Raw genomic sequence first — 25,680 nt, 5'->3', positions numbered from 1 at the left:
TTCTTGATGATCACTTTCTAAAGTTTTTTCTCCCTCAGCTCACTACTGATGACCTCCATTTTTCGGCCGTTGACCCAAACAGGAAGTTGTATAATGACTGTTTTTCCCTGAATGGACTAAATAGCGATAAGGTGTATTTTAGCACCTCATTATTCTTTCTTCGATTTTTATCATGTTTATTATGTTTATATACATGTATTTGTGTATTTTTTGTCTATTCTTTATACTTTTTATACCCCCTGTAGCAATGGGGGCACAAGTCCAACCCTTGTCCTTCTGTCTGTCCCACCGTCTTTGGTTTCTGTTCTCTAATTTCTGTTTGCTGCAACCAAATGTTATGAAACTTGTACAAAATGCTGTTTCCACAAAAATAGATCAAGTATGAATTTGGGTAGCATCACTTTTACTATTCTTGATTTATGTCCTTTAATCATTTTGTTAAGCAAGAGGACCCCTGGCATAATGCCTGTGTCCATGTGAACACATGCATTTATCATTTATTTGCCCATTATTGTCTATTGTCATGATTCTGCAGTCTGAATGTGCACGCTTAGCCACAGACCCACATGATGATCCCAAACTTGTAAAATTGCTTTCAGACTTGTAAAAATCTTCTCCACATTGGCAAACAGAACCCAACTAAAATTTTCTTAAAATTCAGCTTCAGGGCTGTGGATTCCAAAGTTAAAATATATATAGTGAACTTCATTTACATTCCTCCATTCCCCACTCCCCCAAGAAAAAAAACCCCAAAAGGCCTACCTTTAGACCCAGTCTTTTTTATCATGTTTATGGCAGTCTGGCTTTGACAAACCAACATTTTTTTTTAAATGTGACATGATACACCAAGAATTGATAGACCCAGAGAGTAGTCTGTTATATATTTTGTAATAAACAATGATGAACAGTCATGACAGTTACTATTAAGAGATGCATACATGTACATTTGTATTTCTTATTGTTATGATAAAAACTATGAATCCAACACGCATCATTTTAATTTTATATAGCCATATTTCAATATATGCTTCCTGGACCATGTGGACTCATCAAAATCTTTTTGGACTCACCATTTTTAAAAGTGATGAGTCCCAGGACTCACAATGAAACATTCTAGTGGGAACCTTGGTGAAGACTGATTCTGTAACGCAGCCCAACCACTAGCTACCTATAACCTGTTTATCACTGTTATAGTAACTGTAAAATCTGAGTTATAGAGGGGCCTAACTTGTCTGACTTGAAAGAAATTTTCTGTGGCTAATTTGGTTTAAAATTTTAAAGCTGCCTTTGCAATTCGATCTCAATATTATTACAGCTGGTTTTAAATCTGTTTGTAGCTGAATTCAGAAAATTTATATGCTGTTAATTACATGTAAATGTATTTGTTTTGGCATAGTACACTATTAATGTATGCTTTCACATTTTTCCCTGCTGATACACATTATTAATACATTGTACATTGTATGCTTATATAATCATGATAATTATCGCTTATACTAACAAAAGCTCCATTTAGAGCTTATGTGTTTAGAGACCTTTCATGTTAGTAAAGTCAAAATTACTATATTATCTATAAGGTAAAGCTAGTATTCTGATGCCCCATGCAGACTATATACATGTAGCTAGTATTTAATGTCATGAATATTTTTGTGGACTAGCAAGTATAAATTTGCAAAAGTTTGATTAGACACACAATAAAAATATTAGAATTTAGAATACAGGTCGTCTTGACCAGTAAAGATTCAGGTGCAAACTTGGACTGTATTTGAACATGACAGCTAAATAAATAATGTCATTGAGATTGCTACGATATATATCTTTGTGACAATCAATGGGGACATGTAAGGAACCAGCAAGAAAATTTCCTAGTTTCAGACTTTAAGTCACTTCATGATCTACCCAGTTAAGTGAAGCAAGCGAGGGGTTTGGGTTTCAGGCTCTTGTTATGTACAAGGTGATATGACTTACCACTGGAATAAGTCACTTTTTTAAGCTTGAAAATATGTGAAAAGGTCAGGAAAACTATCCAAAATATATGATAATGTCAACATGGTCAATAAAGTTCCATAACTTCTTCGTCTGTCATCGTTCTGAGTGTTCTGGTCTGTGTTTTTATAAACCAATTTTTCTATTTGGCAAAATTTGAAATTGGTATTCCACAATGTATATTACCCACCACATGAAACCCAAACAATATATGGGAAAAGGCTATATTTTTATCTACGCAATATTTGAGAAAGTTTACATTTTTAAAATCTAATTTAAATGAAAAGGGTGGGATAACACAGAACCCCAGTGGCACCTTATCAATTAAGTATTGATTTTTTTAGTTGATACTCCCATATAATTTAAAACCACTTTTATAAACTTAACATTGATTAGTAACATTAATGTTATGTCATGTACAAGATTCAATCAGATTGTTTGCATAATATGAAAAAATTGTGTTTGCATAATATGAAAAAATTGATAAATTAAATGCCTTTAGTCAAAGCAATAAACAGTAGACATATAATCTTTACAATTATAAGTTTGCTTTTAAAAGGAAAGCATCATGTATATTTGAACTAATTTAAGAGGGTCTAATTGTGAATTACAATACTGCAGAAAAATAGGCTAAAAGAATAAAAAATAGAGAAAAAAAGGACCAAAAATATAAGAAATATGGAATAATGAGGTTCTAGAGAATAAAAAATAGACTAAAATGGGGAAAATGTATATTGAAGAGTATAAAAAAATAGCTTGAAAGATTAAAGAATATACAATTGAAGGACCCTCTATCCAGACCCTGATTTAAAACATGTGATGTTATTGTTATAGAATTGATTTTTTAGCACTTTGAGCAGCACAATATTCCATTGGGAAAATTTGCTACGAATCATTTAATTCGCACGTTTTCTATAGTTCACTGTTTGTGTTCATGAATATTTTAAAGCAAATATCAATATTTTAATTATGTGTTTTTCTAAAAAATATTAGAAATATTTTTTTTGTAATTTTCAGGGTATATATTATGTGGAAAGGTGCAATGTATTGTGAACGAAGTTTACAGTTCATCAGATGAAACAGAAAACAAGCCGTAACTCAGTAAGTGATTATCTTTCTAATACTTTAAATTCAGACATTATCTGCGATGTTTTTTTTTTTGCGAAAATATGATAGGTACTGTATATTAAACGCAATAGTTTTAACTCGATCACATTTTGAAATCTCAAAAATTAAAATCACATTTTAGTCTTAAACAACAAAATCTGAATAATAAACATGATAAATGCATGCAATAATTTCTGTATTTACAGTGTATTAATGCAAAATAAAGATTTCAAAAGTTATTAAATTGATATGGTCTATAGAAAATTGTCAATGAAACAGCAACCCAACACACTATTCATGTTATTCCAATAATACATCGAGAGACCTGAACATACAGTCTTAAAAAATAGAATGGTACTTTAACAAGATTTTGGAGAAAGTCTTTGACAGCCGCATAGAAATTGCAAAATACCAAAAATATGGTAATCCTTGGCAAATTTTGAGTGGTCAAAACTTTTGGACTACTACTTTTGAAGAGCTCTGATAAAAATAATCCCACAGGCATGATAGATAACCTTAATAATCCTCTTCATGCTCTGAATTATTTTTGAGTAACTGGATACATGTGACTTTTTTTAGCATATATATGCATACGTAAGTGCAAGGTTGTCAAGTCTGTCAGGCAGTTTTCACTTGACCTCAACTTCATTTCATGCATCAAATCCTGTAAAAAAAATAACTTTAAATTGAAGATATATATTTATGGATCTTATTCGGACAAGTTAGTATTTGCAAAAGATTTTTTAAAACAGATACAGGTACATAAGAAAAATGTTGGAATGTTGGTCTTCGGACTAGCAGTTAGAAAAAGATTTTGGTTCAGACTGGGTGTGTCACATTAACTGTTCTTGAGTTAATACCTTTATCATGTTTATACCATTAATTGTGCAAGAAGGGGCATCATCTGAGTCCCATGGACACATTCCCCATTTATTCTGTTTAACAAATTAAACTACATTAACAAATGATTAAATTTTCATTTTGAAGTTTGTCAATAATAAAGTTTTTAATTTTCTTTCAGAATTTTATACATGTTATATATTGCTGAAACAACAAATAATTAGACTGTTCTAAATGCTAATTATCATAATAAAATATATTTCTCTTATTCACAAAATGGAGAAAAATCTTTTTTTAAATCACAGAAAGAAAAAAATTCTTTGTTAATTTACAGAATGAAGAATAAGTAATGAAAAGACACATATCTAAGGAGCTGCTACAAGCAGAAAGACTGGCTAAACAGATGGAGTCAGAGGAATTAGTCACACCCCTACGCCTCCTGCTGGTGCTCATCATTTCTGTTGTCTTGGTTTCAGCTGTATCCTTCAGCGCTGCCAATAAATCAGATTATTTACTTTCTGCGTCCGATGAAACCATTAATTTGACTTCAGTTCCTTATATTTATGATTACACAAAAGCTGAAAAAACAAGGGAAGAGAATATGGAATTTTATAACCACCCTTTAGATCAGTGGAGCATAGAAAAGAGGTCAGGCCTGTCCTTAGATGAATTCTGGGATATATATGATGGCAAATGGTAGGATTTTATGTGACTACAATATTTATTGTTTTGATGTACATATATATATATACAGTACTAATGATGCAGCAGGGGTTTAATTTGTTTGATGTTGTCTTCCCCAAAAAATTTATAACACATTTCGTTTAAAAAAAATATTTTTAAGAATTTTTCCTGCTGTAATGAAATTTTCTTGTCTAGAACATCGAACTCACAAGTACTACTTGTTGTTATAAAAAGAAAACACACACAAGTCATGGGAAGGCAACACCCAACAATTTTTTTTTAAGAATGGCCTTATGTTTGATATCTAATGCTGGCAAATGGTATAATTTTAATTGGACCACAAATTTTGTGTTTGTTATACATGTACATGTATGCATTATTGATTTATTACATGGTTTATATTTGAAGGTACTATGCATGCTAAATATTTGTACAAATTGTACATGTATATAATTTAACAACTTTTGTTTTACACAGTCTTTGGTAATTTAAGGCTGCTTTTTTACGATTATGATCGGACAATCATGACAAAGGGTAAACATTGTGTATAGTTCAGGCCTTTTGCAATGGTGAAAGTTTGCACGTAAGATGCTGTTGAGGATGTACTTATAATTGTGTGTGCACATTATTATTATTTGTGAATTGAAGTGTTTTTAATGGAAGTAAGTTAGGTGACCCATTTGTATTTGACAACTTGTGTGATATTTGAAGTATTAACAATGATTAATCTTAGCTTTAAATGAGTGATTTTCTAAATCACTGATTCAAGTAACATTATTTCTATAAAAGTTGAAAGTAAAAGTTGTCTTTCTTTAATAATCACCTATTTAAGAGGGGGAGCACAGGGGGGTACCCTTCTCCCTTCTCCCACCCCTCTTCTCCTTTCTCCTACCCCCGTTCTCCTTTCTCCCATTAGAATAAAACATCTCCTTTTGAGATATTTTTTCTTGAAATATTAGAAATTTTTATACGACCGCAAAAATTTTATTTTAAAAGAGAGATATTTTATTTTTTCTCCTTTCTCCAACTTTTTCTCCTTTCTCCCAGCCTTCCTCTCCTTTCTCCTACCCCCTTTCTCCTTTCTCCCACCCCCTTTCTCCTTTCTTCTACCCCCTTTCTCCCTGTCTCCCTTTCCCCTGTCCTCCCCCTCATTTAAGTAGTACAAAATAATCACTAGAAGAAGTGATTTAATTTTACTGTAGCTTTAAATATAGAATACTAATGATCCAGGGACTAATCATGTTTCTAAACTTATCAGAACCAACATCTGTGTTGTCTAGGATGACCAGGTCATTTCAGGTGATGACCTTGTACTGAATCTAGGATAATGACATAAAAATCACTGTTTAAGTATCATACCTCAATTTCCTTCTCAAAACTCACTTCTTTAAGTATCATTTTTTTAATAACCCCCACTAATTTCAACACCCCCGAACAGTGAAATTTTTATCACGCGAACAGTAGAATTTTATTACATAATCTGAAAGATGAAACCTTGAACTTTACAGGAAAAATACTCCCACTGCTGGGAAAAATCTGTTAAGAAAGAATTAGTTCATTATGTAAAGCCATTATTACAGCATTTTTTCAACTAAAATAGAATTTGCAGCTGATTTAAAAATCACTTATTTCAGTAAGTCCCCTGACTGTACATGTAGCCAATGAGACAACTATCCATTAAAGATTAATGATTAAAGAACACAATGAAGTTGAAGAATAACAGCTCATCATTGGCCATGATTTTGAAACAGTTTGAATAATAAATTATATTTTTATAAATTATGAATTTATATGTTTTGTAGGCCTGTTATAATAACGGACGTTGTTGATAAATGGCCAGCTATAAACTGGACAAAACGTTTCTTTCAACAAAATTATGCAGATGAAAAAGTTATGGTAAAAGCTGTTGTGGTGAGTAGGTCTTTTCTCTCTCTCTCTGCATGCTTCAATTTGTGCATGAGTTGTCTCTGAGTCTCCTTGGATAAAAATAAAATGATTGATTGATCATTGTTTTTTGATAAATTACATAACTGGTGAATAAAAGACATGGTACAATGTTTATATATATATATGTTTACATCCACAGGACATCAATTAAACAACACAAAAAAACACAACACAATTTCATGCATCTTCCATATTCAGGGTTGTACATGTATATATATATAGTTCACAATTTTTCACTCCAAAATTAACATTAATATTGCCAGACAGAGGTGCGAATAATAGAGTACTTTTTAAAATAATACGATTAAAACAACCATAATACTACCAAAACAGCAGGTGACGTCGTCCTGGTCATATAAATCATGTGATCTATATTGCTATTCAGCCCGGTCCAATATTTCCAATACGGACTGGCAATGAATCCTGAATAACATGTAAACATATAATATATTGTGCATGTAATTCAAGATTCATTGCCAGTCCGTATTGGAAATATTGGCCCTATATTCAGGACAAGTCTTTATTGACAAAGTTGAATTATTTAATAAAAGTGTTATGAACTGGCTGATTCTGTATTGGGACTGTATAGATTCTCAATCAGCTGTATTAGCCCTCGAGGCTCGACCCTACGGGCCTTGAGGCCAATACAGCAAACCTTGAATCTATAGTAGTGCCATTACAGAAACAGCCAGTTTATAACACTACTTTTTATTTATTTATTACAAGGCAAATTTTATAGCGCATTATATAAAACTACAACTACCATGATTACTCTAAGCGCTTTGCATGTATAAACAAAAGTACACAAGTTTGTACACAAAATTACTAAATTAAAAATATACCAAAATATGTTTAAAAGCATACAACATGAAATCAACTATAAAAAGTTAAGACTCCAGCAATTTTTAACTTGGTTAAAAATGACTTAAAAAATTGTTAATTAATAAGTAAAAATTTGAAAACTTGTTATCTTAACTAAATATTTCTAAAATTGCTGAATTTTGTATTTAAAAATAGGTTACTAAAATACTCCAGCTTGTAAAAAAATAAAAATAGTATTGACTACATTTAGGCTTGCAAGTCTGCACTATAGTCACCGTCACGTAAAATTGGCACCATGTTTTTTGTCAAATTTTCTTAAATATCGACCGCATTTACTAAAGATCATGTTTTTCAATTAGCGGAATCAAATATCATTCCAAAAATCAACTACTGTCCTACCTTTTATTGTGTTTGCACTGTATAATCCTGACCTTCACATAATCCAAGATTAATTTGTATGGTGTAATCCGACATTGTTATTACCGGAAGTGTTGCCGTGGAGTTCCACGTGTTCTCCATTTTCTTGTGTCTCTCGGAGCTTTTTCGTGTCATCCTAACGTAAAAAGCGCTGGAAATTGTATCATCAATGACAATGATATTACTGGAGAGTAACGAATGTTATGGAATAAGGGACCCTCATAGAAACCAGGATGGCGGTTTTACAATGTAAATAATCTTGAAAAATGTGAAGGTCAGGATTGTACAGTGCAAACACAATAAAAGGTAGGACAGTGGTGGATATTTGGACAGGATTTTACTTCCGCTAAAAGAAAAACATCATCTTGAGTAAACACGGCTGATATTTAAAAAATTTTTAACAAAAAACATGGTGCCAATTTTACGTGACGGCGACTATAGACTATTGTTCACATCTCCCTTTTCAGATGAAACTTTTTGTAACTGCATGAAAACACTTCCAAACTTTTAAACTCATGTACATCAGTAAGGCCATTAAAATCAATATTATTAAATGTCAATATAGGATCAACAAAAAAATACAGTTAAGTCTAAAATTATTTAAGTGCTAAAAAAGTTCAGACTTCTCTAAACATGCTAAATGACAACTTGAGTAGTAACCAAAAATTAAGAGCAAAAGCCTAGCAAGACTCAACAATGCTGTGTTAAGGAATCCTTGAAGTAGGAGCTGTTGTCTCGTGGTGGAAAGCTTGATATTATAACTTATTGTCTCTACTTTAAACAGTCTATGATATACTTTAAATTTGCCACGTGCACCATTTTTCAATTGCTTGTTAACAGTAGTTCTATTAAAGTGCTTCTTCTGTGGAGTCAACGTTTATCAAAGTTACTTCACAAATGCGTTTGTTTCTAACTCATTTTAAACTAGCTGAAAAAAAATGATTTTTCCTTCAGAATAGCAAACCTGCAGCAGTAGCAGTGGACATGGACACTTTTATTAGTGAGCTGGACACTTCTGGACCAAAAGGTTGGACCTATCTTGAGGATGAACTATTTATAGTCACCAGACCTGAACTTAAGAAAGATATTGGTCCTAATGTATGTGATGTACAGTAATACTGTCACTTTAACTGTAGAAAAAACATAGATATTATAGTTAGACTAACAGTTTTAACCGACCAGGTCATGATCAAGGTGCTTTTGTTTAAAATCAGTTTCTTGTTGGTGCTTTTTCATCAAAATGAATCAAACATATAAGGAAAATATTTGGGGGAGAAAAATAAACATAAAAACCTCCATGTTCAGGGGTTGAAGGGCTAGGCCGTACTTTGATCTATAATGGTTTACTTTTACAAATCCTGACTTGGATGGAGAGTTGTCTTATTGGCACTCATACCACATCTTCTTATATCTAAATATGAGACACTATCTAAGTTTAGTGCAATTTCAAGTCAATTTATATTCCCGTTTTTTTTATATTTATGAAAAAGGTATGAAGAAATCTCTTGCTAAAATTAGCTGTGATATATCTGATTCTGATATAAATTACAAGACCATTTTTTCTATTAACGAAAAAGGCATAAATAAATCTCTTACTAAAATTAACTGTGATAACTCTCATATAGATTTGATACTACAGATAAGTTATAATGTTAATTTGACAATAAACTGAATAAAAACACGAACTTTGACTTTTTTTTTAATTACAGGTGTATGCAGAAGAAAATTTCTTTAATCTGTTCCCAGATGAAGTTAGACCATGGGACTGTTTGATGCTATGGGGTTCACAATTTTCTAGGTCCAGTTTACATATGGACCCTTACAACTGGACTGCTACAAATGCTGTATTGTATGGACAAAAGTCATGGATGGTAAGATACATTGACATTCATTTATATAAAATTTCCATCAAAATGGTTATTTGAGCCTAGCTACCCTGCCTACTGGCCATTCTATATTTTATATAAATTTTCCATCAAAATGGTTATTTGAACCTACCCTGCCTACTGGCCATTCTTAATTTTTACATCAATTCAAAAGCACCATCTTGATAGTACATGTAGTGCTAATCTAGAAAGCAGAAACACAGTAATATAGTAAATGATGAAGTATTACATAATACCTAGGCTACACTTACTTAGACTTGAATTGCTACTGATATACATTCAACAAGTTAAAGCAGTAAGTCTTTTTTTAATGAATGAATCGACGAGTGATTTGTTTAAATACTTAAGCATAAGCATTGATCTCTATCACTATTACATGTTTAATAATGCTCACCCCCAAAAAATCTAAACCTAAAATCAAGTGCAATTGTTAACATTGTTAGCTTTATGAATCACATTACTCTGACATGTATCAAGCTTAATTTAAAATATCACTTGATTCGTGCAAATAGTTTTCCGTAAGCATGATGAAACATATAATATGAAAATAAAAAGATAGGGTATATCCACAAAAGACTAAATGACACAAAAATTAATAACAACAGGTCACCATACAACCTTCAAAAATTAGCAAAACCTACACTGCATAGTCAGCTTAGAAGCCAGAAAGGACAAATTTAAAACAATTTAATGGAGAACATTATATTCTTATTTATGATAAATTTTCTTTCAGGACTATTCAGTATTTAAATATCAGTTTTTATCAAGGAATAGTCTGATGTATATAAACTGTTGAAATAAATAAAGGACAATTATTTTTATATTTTTGTTTACAAGCTTTTTCCACCAGGACAGGATGAGTTATTATATATATATCCAAACAGGAAATGTCATTTTCCTCTGGATTGTGTCCGATATGATAGGTATAAATACATGTATTGTTGTTGTATACATTTACATATACATTAGTGGTGTAACGTTTCACTACGAGTATTACATTGTAATTCTATACACTTGTGGTTGTGATATGAGTACTGAAGACACATTAGTGGTGTAACGATTCACTGGGGATAGAAATTTTAAATTCTTATGTCCAAAAACAATCAAAGTCTTATACATGAACAATTCGCCGTTTCAGAATCTAATGCATTCTGGGTAATATTTTCAAAAGTGTACACCAAAACATCGTGATTGGTCAAAATCGTCCTAAACAATGGAAATTTAACCAATGACGTGACGTTATTTTCATTTAGGGGTACAACAATGAAATTACCCATAGTCCTTTGGATTCTGAAATGGCCAATTGAACACTTGTACATGGTATAAGGTCGATTTCTATCTGAATCAGCTCAGATGTACTCTTTAGTCGGGTTGTTGTCTCTTTGACACATTCCCCATTTCCATTTATTTTATGTATAAAATCTTTCCTGAAGTATTGCAAAAATAGGGAATTAATTATGTGTAACGTTACACCTCTAACACACACTTTAAAGATGTTCTTGGCGTTTGTATTCAATCACTGCTTTAGAGCTTGTATTTGTTTACTATAGTAATAGAATTTTATTTTGTTTGTATAAGTTTTCCATTTGTGTGTAATTGTTACAGTAAAATTTGTATTTTGCTGAGTTGTCTTAACACATGCATTTAGTTTACTTTTTTACATTGTAAATGATTTATTTTTTGCACTTTTTAAATAATTATTTACCATAGATCATAGATAAATGTAAATTCATGAAAACCCAACCTTATTGAAATATTTAAAATTTTAATGACTTTCTTAAAGTATCTTGGATTTTTATCAAACTTGGACAGAAGCTTCTAACAATCAATTTTATTTTGTTTGTATAAGTTTTCCATTTGTGTGTTATTTAGTGTAAAATTTGTATTTTTCTGAGTTGTCTTGACACATGCATTTAGTGTACTTTTTTAAAATGATTTAATTTTGCAACTTTAAAATTATTTTTAACCTTAGAACATAGATGAGGGTTTGGATGGGGTTAAATGATTAAAGAATAATGCCCTTAAAAAATGAAGATTAGAGAATAATGGGCAAAAAAAATGAAGATCAGAGAAAAAAGGGGTTATTTTTTTGAAGATTAGAGAAAAAAGGGGTGAAAATTAAATGTTTACAGAATAACAGATCCCCCATCCAGACCCTCATAGATACATGTAGATACATGAACTATACACAACCTTATTGAATTATTATTATTTTTTTTAATAACTTTCTTGGATTTGTACCTAATTAGAACAGAAGCTTCATACAATCAAAAGATAGTATGTAGAGGAAAATATTTGTCATGGCACTTCACCTGCATCAGGAACTAGCATCAGTAATTCATGTAAAAATACTGAAATCTTCACAATTTTAGTATCTCTGCTAATTTTAGACGTTTCTTGGCTCAAATAGAAGTGGCTGACTTGTGTTCAGTCTTAAGGGGGCTCGCGGGTCTCAATCCAATTTTTTGTCGAGCCTGCAACTTTTGTTGCAGAAAGCTCGACATAGGGATAGTGATCCGGCGGCGGCGGCGGTGTTAGCTCACTTCTTAAAAGCTATATATTTTAGAAGGTGGAAGACCTGGATGCTTCATATTTTGTATATAGATGCCTCATGTTACGAAGTTTCCGTCAGTCACATGTCCATTGTCCTTGACCTCATTTTCATAGTTCAGTGACCACTTGAAAAAAAAGTTAATATTTTTTGTAATGTTAAATTCTCTCTTACTGTAAGTAATAGGATAACTATATTTAGTATGTGTGTACCTTGCAAGGTCTTCATGCCCGTCAGACAGTTTTCACTTGACCTCGACCTCATTTCATGGATCAGTGAACAAGGTTAAGTTTTGGTGGTCAAGTCCATATCTCAGATACTATAAGCAATAGGTCTAGTATATTCAGTGTATGGAAGGACTGTAAGGTGTACATGTCCAACTGGCAGGTGTCATCTGACCTTGACCTCATTTTAATGGTTCAGTGGTTATAGTTAAGTTTTTGTGTTTTGGTCTGTTTTTCTCATACTTAATGCAATTGGTTTACTATATTTGTTGTATGGAATGATTGTAAGGTGTACATGTCCAACTGGCAGGTGTCATCTGACCTTGGCCTCATTTTCATGGTTCAGTGGTTATAGTTAAGTTTTTGTGTTTTGGTCTGTTTTTCTCATACTTTATGCAATAGGTTTACTATATTTGTTGTATGGAATGATTGTAAGGTGTACATGTGTAGCGGGCAGATGTCATCTGACCTTGACCTCATTTTCATGGTTCAGTGGTCAAAGTTAAGTTTTTGAGTTTTGGTCTTTTTATCTAATACTTTATCTCATAGGTCAACTATATTTGGTGTATTGAAATATTTTATGATCTATATGTCAGTCGTACAGGTTTTATTTGACCTTGACCTGGTTTTCACGGTTCATTGCTCACTGTTAAGTTTTTGTGTTTTGGTCTATTTTCTTAAACTATAAGCAATAGGTCAACTATATTTGTTGTATGGAAGCATTGTTAGCTGTACATGTCTGCCTGGCATATGGTTCAACTGACCTTGACCTCATTTTCATTGTTCATGTTAAGTTTATGTGACAGTCGTAATAAAGCTTTATATTTAGGAGTATCAACATAATATCAATGATTAGTAAAGAAGGCGAGACATTTCAGTGTGTGCACTCTTGTTTTCCTAATATAGGATTTCTCTATATTTTTTCATAAATGAACTTTATCATATACTTAATAGAAAAGTAAAATAAAAAAATAGGGTCACCGTTCATTTAAGCTCACAATCTGCCTCCGATTTTTTAAGAAGCATATATTTTTGTTAATGTCCTATTTTTCTGTTGAACTAATAGGTGAAATAAAGGTAAAATTGAAATAAAAAAAGAATTTAATTACAGAAAACGCTAAAATTTTACAATTATTTAGTTTTTGTAAAGCTTATTTGAAAACAATAATAAAAAATATAGGTCACCGATGAGTTAAAGAAGATATTTCAATTTTAATGCCAAAAAAGGCATTTTTGCACCAAAGGGAGATAATTTGGAGCTTTTTAAATGATAAAAACATTTTAAAAGTCATCTGGGACCAAACCGAATCGATTTTTGTTGTTGATTTTTGTACATGTACCATATCATAAAGTAATAACTAATAGTGTTATAAATAAAATTTGTAATGAAAAAACAAATGTTTAATTTTTTGCAATGGTCAAAAATTGGTATGACCATTATTGGTATAAATGATTTGACAGTAAACATTTAGCTGTTCATAATGATGCCTTCTGAACAAGATTGGTTTGCTTTTTCAGATTTTCATAAAGTTTTAATTTGTCATATCATCCTTAGCTAATATTCACTGTTTTCTTTTTTCAGCCCAATTGATGCTTTTGTGCCAGATTCAACCAAGTACCCACATTTTGATAAAGCCCAGTATCTAGAGGTTACAGTAACTGCAGGAGAAATGTTAATTATCCCAACTGGATGGTACCATCAGGTAAGGAGAAGTAGGATTTGCAGAATGAATTGATTTTTTAAGGATGTTGGCTTCTCTGTTTCAAAATAACAAGCATTTTGAAAAACTGTTTAATTGAAAGTATATATAATATATAAAACAGAACAAATGCAAGTTCAGTATTTTTGGTTCTTGTTTCTGAGATGTTAAGCCATTAAAATTTGGGGGAAATGATTCTCTTTAGATTTTTCATGCATTTGTAATGAAAAAACAAATGTTTAATTTTATTTTTTTTGGAAGTGTGGGCTTTCCTTTGATGTCTGACACAGGGTGTTCAAAGGCCTAAAACTTCCACTTCCACTTCTCATAGTGTTGCAACTAATGAAAAAATTATATATTAAAGACAAAAATATAAATCACAGTACACATCCAACATCCTATGTATTTAGTGTAAAGACATAAGATAAAGGTGTAACACCACTAATTCAGGCCCGGCCAGAAAGCACATACCAGAAAGTAGTACATATTTAACACAAAATAGTTCCTACGCATGAGTGTAACTTTCAAAATATGTAGAATATTTAGGTATTTTTGGTATCAAATGAAAGCTGAAGGACTGGTGATCATTGTAGAACACTTTTGGACTTTTAATTTTGAATAGTAAAAAAACTGCACCAAATTTTAAAAAGAGGGTACATTTTGTCTGTTTGTCAGATCTGAAGTACCTGTTTTGGTACATCTGAAGTTCCGGGAACCAGTTCTTTCTTATATGCAATGTAAGGTATGTTGATTTTTTCAGTACAAGACACCATAAAGTGTTGCTTTGAAATGCAATGATTGCCACTTTATTTGAACTTAAAATAAAAGAGGTGTGCCTGCTTGAAACGGAGGAATTTAACATAGAAAGCAATGGGACCATGAATTAGTGGTGTACTTCCTATTACAGAGAATCACCAGAAATCCAATTTTTAGAAGTTGTACCTATTCCAATGAAAATAAGTCAAATAGGATGTTAGTAATCATGTCTAATCATCTTTTTTGGGTCAACCGTCCTGCTTATGGGAAATTTAAGCTCTTAAATTGGCATACTCAAATATGTTAGCCTTTTATGGTCATACAACATGCATGCAGTTAAGACTTGACTCCAAGTTCTCATTTTTGCATTTTTTCTGATTCAAATCAATAAAACATGTATTTTATGACTTGTTTATGGAACAAAATAGCTCTTGGTCAAAATAATCTCATGATTTTTCAAGTTTTTTTGTTTTTCTTATGGTAGCCTTTTACAATCTAGGCAAATGGTATATACTCATATAAGAATTCTTAAATCTCACTGTACATGTAATTTTGGACCAGTTTAGCAAGTTATCTAGCTGAGGGATATATAAATTGCTCTTATTAATCTATGTTTTACCACAGAATTATATTTCATGCAAAAAAAAAGCCTTTTTTCAATTTCAAGAAAAAAGGGGGGATAATTTCTCATTTATGTCTTAAGTTTGGACTAATGTATTGTTATTTAATGAAGAACCTCTGATAAAAATATGACTATTAGTAAGCACATAGCTTTCCTAATAGAAATTAATAAATAAAACAATGATATTGAGAATAAAAAAAATATATTGGCCAATGGTAATATACATATGCAGTTTTCTTTGAATAACCCATATGTTACTACCAGTCCAATTTGAGCTTTAAATTAATAAAATAGTATTTGGACTAAGGCTTTATATGTTTTTTATTGCTTGAAATAGATCATAGAATGAAATAAAGTAATGCTCAAGTCAATATAGCAAGTTTGGTTCTGTTATAGGTGTAACACCACTAATTCAGGCCCGGCCAGAAAGCACATACCAGAAAGTAGTACATATTTAACACAAAATAGTTCCTACGCATGAGTGTAACTTTCAAAATATGTAGAATATTTAGGTATTTTTGGTATCAAATGAAAGCTGAAGGACTGGTGATCATTGTAGAACACTTTTGGACTTTTAATTTTGAATAGTAAAAAAACTGCACCAAATTTTAAAAAGAGGGTACATTTTGTCTGTTTGTCAGATCTGAAGTACCTGTTTTGGTACATCTGAAGTTCCGGGAACCAGTTCTTTCTTATATGCAATGTAAGGTATGTTGATTTTTTCAGTACAAGACACCATAAAGTGTTGCTTTGAAATGCAATGATTGCCACTTTATTTGAACTTAAAATAAAAGAGGTGTGCCTGCTTGAAACGGAGGAATTTAACATAGAAAGCAATGGGACCATGAATTAGTGGTGTACTTCCTATTACAGAGAATCACCAGAAATCCAATTTTTAGAAGTTGTACCTATTCCAATGAAAATAAGTCAAATAGGATGTTAGTAATCATGTCTAATCATCTTTTTTGGGTCAACCGTCCTGCTTATGGGAAATTTAAGCTCTTAAATTGGCATACTCAAATATGTTAGCCTTTTATGGTCATACAACATGCATGCAGTTAAGACTTGACTCCAAGTTCTCATTTTTGCATTTTTTCTGATTCAAATCAATAAAACATGTATTTTATGACTTGTTTATGGAACAAAATAGCTCTTGGTCAAAATAATCTCATGATTTTTCAAGTTTTTTTGTTTTTCTTATGGTAGCCTTTTACAATCTAGGCAAATGGTATATACTCATATAAGAATTCTTAAATCTCACTGTACATGTAATTTTGGACCAGTTTAGCAAGTTATCTAGCTGAGGGATATATAAATTGCTCTTATTAATCTATGTTTTACCACAGAATTATATTTCATGCAAAAAAAAAGCCTTTTTTCAATTTCAAGAAAAAAGGGGGGATAATTTCTCATTTATGTCTTAAGTTTGGACTAATGTATTGTTATTTAATGAAGAACCTCTGATAAAAATATGACTATTAGTAAGCACATAGCTTTCCTAATAGAAATTAATAAATAAAACAATGATATTGAGAATAAAAAAAATATATTGGCCAATGGTAATATACATATGCAGTTTTCTTTGAATAACCCATATGTTACTACCAGTCCAATTTGAGCTTTAAATTAATAAAATAGTATTTGGACTAAGGCTTTATATGTTTTTTATTGCTTGAAATAGATCATAGAATGAAATAAAGTAATGCTCAAGTCAATATAGCAAGTTTGGTTCTGTTATAGGTGTAACACCACTAATTCAGGCCCGGCCAGAAAGCACATACCAGAAAGTAGTACATATTTAACACAAAATAGTTCCTACGCATGAGTGTAACTTTCAAAATATGTAGAATATTTAGGTATTTTTGGTATCAAATGAAAGCTGAAGGACTGGTGATCATTGTAGAACACTTTTGGACTTTTAATTTTGAATAGTAAAAAAACTGCACCAAATTTTAAAAAGAGGGTACATTTTGTCTGTTTGTCAGATCTGAAGTACCTGTTTTGGTACATCTGAAGTTCTGGGAACCAGTTCTTTCTTATATGCAATGTAAGGTATGTTGATTTTTTCAGTACAAGACACCATAAAGTGTTGCTTTGAAATGCAATGATTGCCACTTTATTTGAACTTAAAATAAAAGAGGTGTGCCTGCTTGAAACGGAGGAATTTAACATAGAAAGCAATGGGACCATGAATTAGTGGTGTACTTCCTAAAGGGTTTATCTGAACTTGACCACATTTTTATGGTTAGAGTCATGGATCAATGTTTTAAATTAGGTGACATGATGAGGTCTGTTTCTTATACAGTATATGTTACAGTAAATAGGTGAAATTAGAAATTACACGTAATTGCTAAACAGTTCAGTAAATACCTGTAATTACTAGCCAATTTAGTAATTACATGTATTTACTAGTTGTTTCAGTGATTACTGGTATTCACTGATTTTTTTTTTGTCATTTTTACAGCTGTTAACTAACTTGATATTTTTGTTTTAAAATTAAAGATATAATTCAGGGTATCAAATAAGAAAGTAAAAGGGTAGGTATTTTAGGGCTTACTTAAGTAGATATAGGAAGATGTGGTGTGAGTGCCAATGAGACAACTCTCCATCCAAATAACAATTTAAAAAAAGTAAACCATTATATAGCTATATAGGTCAGTGGCCTTGGCTCACACTGAACAACAAGCTATAAAGGGCCCCAAAATTACTAGTGTAAAACCATTCAAACAGGAAAACCACCGGTCTAATCTATATAAAATAAAAAAACAAGAAACGAGAAACACGTATAAATTACATAAAGCACATAAAATGTTTTTAAGTGTTTGTGAATTTAAACTGGAAAATGGTTGTTTTAAAAGTTTTGAAACTCCCTAAAAATCATTTTCAGCATGCAAGACAATGATATCAATCCAAAATTGAGAAATACATTTGTGAGAAGTTTATAGGCAACTTCACCAGCTCTTTTTTTATGATAGACATTCGATACTGCCAAATTTAATTAAATAATCTTGAAAATTCTTAAAATCTTATAGTTTCTTTAAATTAAAATGTTGTCTTTCTTTTTCTTTTTTTCAAGCCTGCGAATTTTGTCGCAAAAGCGAGACATAGCAAACCATTCTGTCGTCAGCAGCGTCCACAAATATTCACTGTGTGGTTAAACATGTTAAAGTTTTTTAAATTTTCTTAAAATATCCTGGATGTCTACCAAACTTGAACAGAAGGTTGTTTATGATCATAAGATAATTTCAGAGAAATAAATTTTGCAAAAATAAAATCAAGTTTTTCCGTATTTAATTACAAATGGACTTAGTTGTTATAACAATTAACCTTACATTTTCAACTGTGTTAAAGTTTTTTAAAATTCTAATAATTTTCTCAAAATATCCTGGATTTCTACCAAACTTGAACAGAAGCTTGTTTATGATTATAGAATAAAATCATGAAAATTAAGAAGTAAATTTTGTAAAAATAAAATCAAGTTTTCCATATTTTACGTAGTGTAAACAATATCTAATTATGAAAAAATACAAATATAATTATAAACACTTTCATAATATTTTACTCATGTTACTTATAAATGGACTTCGTTTTTTTTTTCAGTTAACATTACATACACTCTGCAGTTAATTTTTTTTTAAACATGTATCAGATTTCATAAACCATCCTGTATTTTATTTAAATTTGGACAGAAGCTTTTTAAAGTACTAGTCAAAAGTTAGTATCTGTAGAATTTTTTCCCCATTTTGTTGAGCCTGGGACTAACAGCAAAAGTAGTCGAGATACTGGGTTCCGCGAAACCCTTACAAATTTTACTTTGAATACATCGGTAACCTATCTCCAGCTAGGGATTGAATTGAAGGTCACATATGAGGTTCAATTATTCACTTGCAAATGCACAACTCATCAACCATGTTTCTCAGCTTATTTTAGTAAAATACTTACTGATCTTCTAAAGTTAGTATACTACAACTTTTGATCAGCTAACCATATTACAACATTGTGTTAACAGTTAGTAAATAGGTGTAAAAATTATTTTAAAATTAGTAATAACTGGTAATAACTGGGCCGTTTCAGGAATTACTAGTATTTACTAAGTGCATCGGGGATTACATGTAATTCCTGAATTTTAGTAATTACATGTTATTCCTAATTTCATCTATTTACTGTAACATATATATAATTGTTAATAGGGCAACTTTGTTCTGTGTAATATATACAACTGCATAATATAGAATTATTATTTTGTTGATTTTCTTTTTCTTTTATATTTGTTCCATGTACTCTTACAACATATATATTTCCATGGTTACAGGCATTTAATGAAGAGGAGACTCTAGCTATTTCTAGTCAGATCATGAACAGAAATAATTACCTGGCTGTGTTAGAGGAAATCATTAAGGGAGGGAATATCAGTAGAAAGAAATTACCTGCTTATTTCAACACACTTCTACCACCTGATCAGGTAAGAAAAGAAAATAACAAAGTAGATAATCAAGGCGAAAGATAAAGAGGTTTCACAGATGATATTGGATATGTTTCTTGCGTCGTAACTACAATCCCCTTCACTTTTAAGTCTTCAATCTTAAAATTTGGTTCATTATGAGGGTCTTGATAGTGCTTACAGAACATAGAATAATAGTGAAAAAAAGTGGCAAAAAATAAAGTATAGGAAAAAATGGGTTTCACAGATGATATTGGATATGTTTCTTTCGTTCGTAACTACAATCCCCTTCCCTTTTCATGAATTTGACATACCGAATTAGAGTATTTACCGTATTTGTAATAACACAAGCAACACAATGGGTGCCACATGTGGAGCAGGACCTGCTTATCATTCTGGAGTACCTGAGATCATCTTCAATTTTTGGTGGGGTTCGTGTTGCTCAGTCTTTAGTTTTCTATGTTGTGTTTTCTATATTATTATTTTTCTGTTTGTCTTTTTCATTTTTAGCCATGGCGTTGTCAGTTTATTTTCTATTTCTGAGTTTGACTGTTCCTCTGACATCTTTCACCCTTCTTTTACATTTGCAAAAAGCAATTAATCACAATTTTCACCATTTTTTACCTTGTATAGATTGTTTCCTATTTTTCAAGTGAAGCTGTACTTATCCCTCCTTCATAAGAAGATTTTAGATAGATTGCTTCCTATTTTTCAGGTGAAGCTGTTCTTATCTCTCCTCCATAAAAAGATTTTAGATAGATTGCTTCCTATTTTTCAGGTAAAGCTGTTCTTATCTCTCCTTCATAAGAAGATTTTAAAGAAAGGTAAAGAAGTGACAGAGGGTGTATTGAAAGACATGCATCAGAAGAAAGTGTTGAACATTTGATAATATAGATTTTGTATTCAAACATGTAAAATAACGATACTTTTTAGACATTTATAGTTTTCTAATTAAAGGTTAGTAATTTATAATTAGTTATTGATGTCAGACCCTTTTTTTCAGTGCTTGTTGTGGATTTGCTGTCTGTCATATAAAAAAAGAAGAAGTGGTATGATTGCTGATGAGACAACTCTTCACAAGAGACCAAATGACACATTTTTTTTTTTATTAATCAATATTGCTTCAACAGAACTCCTGATATATTTGATCATTATAAAATTGTTGCACTAGCAGGAACAACATTATCAAAATGAACAACATGAACAACAGGAACAACTCGATGAAGTTTCTGTCTAGGTCACCTGTCGATGGCAATATTTCTCCCCCTATCCAATTCACCATTATTTTGCAATGGCAGTCCTCATTTCATGCATTACAAGGCCTATATTCCGTTGAAATAAAATGTACCTATTGGTTTAATTGTTGATTTTTTTTCTCGTCCTGAAAATATATGAAATATTTGCCACTGGCAATTAAACAAGTACCAATCAATGAACCAGTAGTTTTTGAGATTTTTTTGTGTGACATTTGTCTTACTTATGGAATGTTGGGGTTAACCTTCAGCTTCAGTTTTACTCTTGGCAGCAAAATCAGAAATAGGACAATTTGCATAGGAAATTGAACTTTAAAATTACAAAGATGTACTTAAACAAATGTTGAAATTGTTGTTAAAATTAACTAGACGAATAAAGTAAAAAAAATATTCATTCATACACAGAAAACAGGCAAAAGATACCAAAGGGACAAATATAGGTCACGGTATGGCCTTCAACATTGAGCAAAGCCCATAACACATAATCAGACAATGCCATCATTGCTAAAACAAAAAGACCAACAGACAAGCAACAGCACTAAATACAGCTAAACAGTTAAAAAAAAGACCATCAGATAAACACCAGAACATAAAAAAACTAAAGACTTAGCAACACAAATCCCACCAAAAGCTGGGTCAAAATCAGGTGCTCAAAAGATCCTGCTCTACAATGTTATACAAATATAATATTGCTGCTATGTACAAACTGATGCTTATTCAATGTTAGAAAAGAATAAAAGAAACCAATATAACTATTATTATTAATATTAAATCTTATTCCATTGAAAAAATGGCAAATAGTGGAGCCTTTTCACTCAAATGCAAAAATATGGCGATATCATAAAATTGATAGTTAAAAACCAAATAGGAAAGCATTTCAAGTAATTTAACATAACATTAATTGTTAGAAACAGCTATCACTACAAAATATTTTTAAATATTATAAAAAAAACATCCTGTGGCACTAAATAACATAACAATCTTAAAATTCGGTTCATTATGAGGGTCTGGATGGTCTTGATAGTGCTTACAGAACATAGAATAATAGTGAAGAAAAGTGGCAACAAATAAAGTATAGAGAACTAGAGGCTCAAAAGAGCCTGTGTCGCTCACCTTGGTCTATGTGAATATTAAACAATGGACACAGATGGATTCATGACAAAATTGTGTTTTGGTGATGGTGATGTGTTTGTAGATCTTACTTTACTAAACCTTCTTGCTGCTTACAATTATCTCTATCTATAACAGTACTTTCTGTGGAAAATGTTATTGAAAATCTTCAAATTTTAAGAAAATTGTTAAAAATTGACTATGAAGGGCAATAACTCCTTAGGGGGTCAATTGACTATTTTGGTCATACTGACTTATTTTTAGTTCTTACTTTGCTGTACATTATTGTTGTTTACAGTTTATCTCTATCTATAATAATATTCAAGATAATAACAAAAAAACAGCAAAATTTCCTCAAAATTACCAATTCAGGGGCAGCAACCTAACAACCGATTATCCGATTCATCTGAAAATTCCAGGGCAGATAGATCGTGACCTGATCAACAATTTTACTTCCTGTCAGATTTGCTCTTAATGCTTTGGTTTTTGAGTTATAAGCCAAAAACTGCATTTTACCCCCATGTTCTTTTTTTAGCCATGGCGGCCATCTTTGTTTGTTGGCCGAGTTACCGGACACATTTTTTTAACTAGATACCCCAATGATGATTATGGCTAAGTTTGGTTAAATTTGGCCCAGTAGTTTCAGAGGAGAAGATTTTTCTAAAAGATTACTAAGATTTACGAAAAATGGTTAAAAATTTACTATAAAGGGCAATAACTCCTAAAGTGGTCAACTGACCATTTCGATCATGTTGACTTATTAGTAGATCTTCCTTTGCTGAACATTATTGCTGTTTACAGTTTATCTCTATCTATAATAATATTCAAGATAATAACCAAAAACAGCAAAATTTCCTTAAAATTACCATTTCAGGGACAGCAACCCAACAACGAAATGTCCGATTCATCTGAAAATTCCAGGGCAGATACATCGTGACCTGATCAACAATTTTACTTCCTGTCAGATTTGCTCTAAATGCTTTGGTTTTTGAGTTATAAGCCAAAAACTGTATTTTAACCGTATGTTCTATTTTTAGCCATGGCGGCCATCTTGGTTGGTTGGCCGGGTCACCAGACACATTTTTTAAACTAGATACCCCAATGATGATTAGGGCCAAGTTTGGTTAAATTTGGCACAGTAGTTTCAGAGGAGAAGATTTTTCTAAAAGATTACTAAGATTTACGAAAAATGGTTAAAAATTGACTATAAAGGGCAATAACTCCTAAAGTGGTCAACTGACCATTTCGATCATGTTGACTTATTAGTAGATCTTCCTTTGCTGAACATTATTGCTGTTTACAGTTTATCTCTATCTATAATAATATTCAAGATAATAACCAAAAACAGCAAAATTTCCTTAAAATTACTAATTCAGGGGCAGCAACCCAACAACGGGTTATCCGATTCATCTGAAAATTTCAGGGCAGATAAATCTTCACCTGTTGAACAATTCTACCCCATGTCAGATTTGCTCTAAATGCTTTGGTTTTGAGTTATGAGCCAAAAACTGCATTTTACCCCTATGTTCTATTTTTAGCCATGGCGGCCATCTTGAAACAAGATACCCCAATGATGATTGTGGTCAAGTTTGGTTTAATTTGGCCCAGTAGTTTCAGAGGAGAAGATTTTTTTAAAAGTAAACGACGACGACGGACGACGGACGACGACGGACGCCGGACACCAAGTGATGAGAAAAGCTCACTTGGCCTTTTAGGCCAGGTGAGCTAAAAATGGGTAAAAAAGGAATAGAGAGTAATGGGGTGGTAAAATAAAAGGTCTAAATAAGTTAAGAATACAGAATAAAAAAACAAACTATCAAGACTCTTTCATACTTTTAATTTTTTTCTAAAAAATGTGAAAAATTTGAAGATTAAAGTATATATTATATATAAGTCTTATTTCTGAATTTGATAGAGTAACATAATTATGGTCATCTGTAAGACAAACGTTTTGGTCATAACAGTTTAGAATTAGGGGCCAAAAAAGGGCCCACAAATGCATTTTTCTTGGTTTTCACACAATAACTTTGTTATAATCAAATAGAAATCTATGAAATTTTAACACTAGATTTATGACCACAAAAGGAAAATTGGGATGGATTTTTGGGAGTTTTGGAATTAGGGGCAAGAAGGGTCCAAAATTAAAATTTGTTTGATTTCATCAAAAAAATGAATTATTGGGGTTCTTTGATATGCCGAATCTAACCATTCATTAAGATTCTTAATTTTTGGTCCTGTTTTCAAATTGATCTACATTAAGGTCCAAAGGGTCCAAAATTAAAATTCGTTTGATTTTATCAAAATTTGAATTACTGGGGTTCTTTGATATGCCGAATCTAACCATTCATTAATATTTCTATTTAGGGGCCAGCTGAAGGACGCCTCCGGGTGCGGGAATTTTTCGCTACATTGAAGACCTGTTGGTGACCTTCTACTGTTGTTTTTTTCTATGGTCGGGTTGTTGTCTCTTTGGCACATTCCCCATTTCCATTCTCAATTTTATTCTAATTTTTGGTCCTGTTTTCTATTCTAATTTCTCCAACAGCATACTTATTAGACTTATTTGTAGCGGATAATAATATTGATATCTATTGGAAATCTATGACATATTTTTTTTCCTCAAATATCAAGAAAAATCATTTGCTACAATAGTGTAGATAGTCACTGTTATAAAGGTGACACAATACTGGTCGTTGTGTAACTTAAAACAAAAAATTAAAAAGATAATGGAGTGCAAAAAATGACATAAATAAAGGCAACAGTAGTATACCGCTGTTCGAGATTCATAAATCGATTGAGAGAGAGAAAAAAACAGCAATGAAACAACCAAAATGCGCAGTAAAAGCGCGTACAGTTAAGAATGAAGGCAACCTCAGCAACACGATAAGAGGAAACAAGAGTAGAAACGAACACAACTCTAAATTATGATTTATTTATTGATATTAAGGATCCTTGCAAAATTGCTTTCCTATCCTTGTGTTTTCCTCTGTATAACAAACCCGTCGTCATCAGCGGGCCGTCGCTTTGACGTTACATGTTTGACTTCATTCAGTTGTGACGGAAAATTACGTACTTTCCAAATCTGCCACATATTTAAAGAAAAAAGTCCGGCCATATATTTGTGATTTGTTTTGCGTTTTTGACAGAATATGAAAAAAATGAAATACTTTAAAAAAATATATATATATATATACATCACAATCAGAATTCTACATATTTTCTATATAATTGTATACCTGATCTATTTCAATTGTTTATGATAACATTTGATAGTTAAACTATGTCAGGGATACAGATCTGATAAACGTAAGCAACATTAATATAAAATGTACCA

General features: G+C 31.5%; 1 protein-coding gene across 2 annotated transcripts; it reads left to right on the top strand.

Annotated features, from left to right (window-relative positions):
* The first annotated feature begins 2,989 nt into the window (after window positions 1–2,989).
* Window positions 2,990–20,955, top strand: LOC143055927 (uncharacterized). 2 transcript variants are annotated; one of them, XM_076228975.1, is made up of 9 exons: window positions 2,990–3,087; window positions 4,268–4,629; window positions 6,420–6,528; window positions 8,758–8,901; window positions 9,513–9,674; window positions 10,527–10,612; window positions 14,047–14,167; window positions 19,855–20,004; window positions 20,699–20,955. In XM_076228975.1, exons 2-9 carry the CDS (start codon window positions 4,283–4,285, stop codon window positions 20,867–20,869), a joined length of 1,290 nt encoding a protein of 429 aa, XP_076085090.1. In that variant the 5' UTR covers window positions 2,990–3,087; window positions 4,268–4,282; the 3' UTR covers window positions 20,870–20,955. The 2 variants fall into 2 exon arrangements, with proteins under 2 accessions (XP_076085090.1, XP_076085091.1); XM_076228976.1 differs by having other exon boundaries at window positions 2,991–3,087; window positions 20,762–20,955.
* Window positions 20,956–25,680: the final 4,725 nt, after the last annotated feature.

This window comes from Mytilus galloprovincialis, chromosome 13 (genome assembly GCF_965363235.1).
Source record: "Mytilus galloprovincialis chromosome 13, xbMytGall1.hap1.1, whole genome shotgun sequence".
Classification (NCBI taxonomy): domain Eukaryota; kingdom Metazoa; phylum Mollusca; class Bivalvia; order Mytilida; family Mytilidae; genus Mytilus; species Mytilus galloprovincialis.
The sequence above is the reverse complement of the archived record's forward strand: the minus strand, read 5'-3'. Positions and strand labels throughout refer to the sequence as shown.

What these genes read in the sequence shown, in the direction of transcription:
- LOC143055927 (XM_076228975.1), top strand. Translation starts at nt 4,283, where the DNA reads ATGAAAAGACACATATCTAAGGAGCTGCTACAAGCAGAAAGACTGGCT. An exon ending in ATGGACAAAAGTCATGGATG is followed by an intron (nt 9,675 to 10,526) that starts GTAAGATACATT and finishes TTTGTTTACAAG; the next exon opens with CTTTTTCCACCAGGACAGGA. An exon ending in GATTGTGTCCGATATGATAG is followed by an intron (nt 10,613 to 14,046) that starts GTATAAATACAT and finishes TTCTTTTTTCAG; the next exon opens with CCCAATTGATGCTTTTGTGC.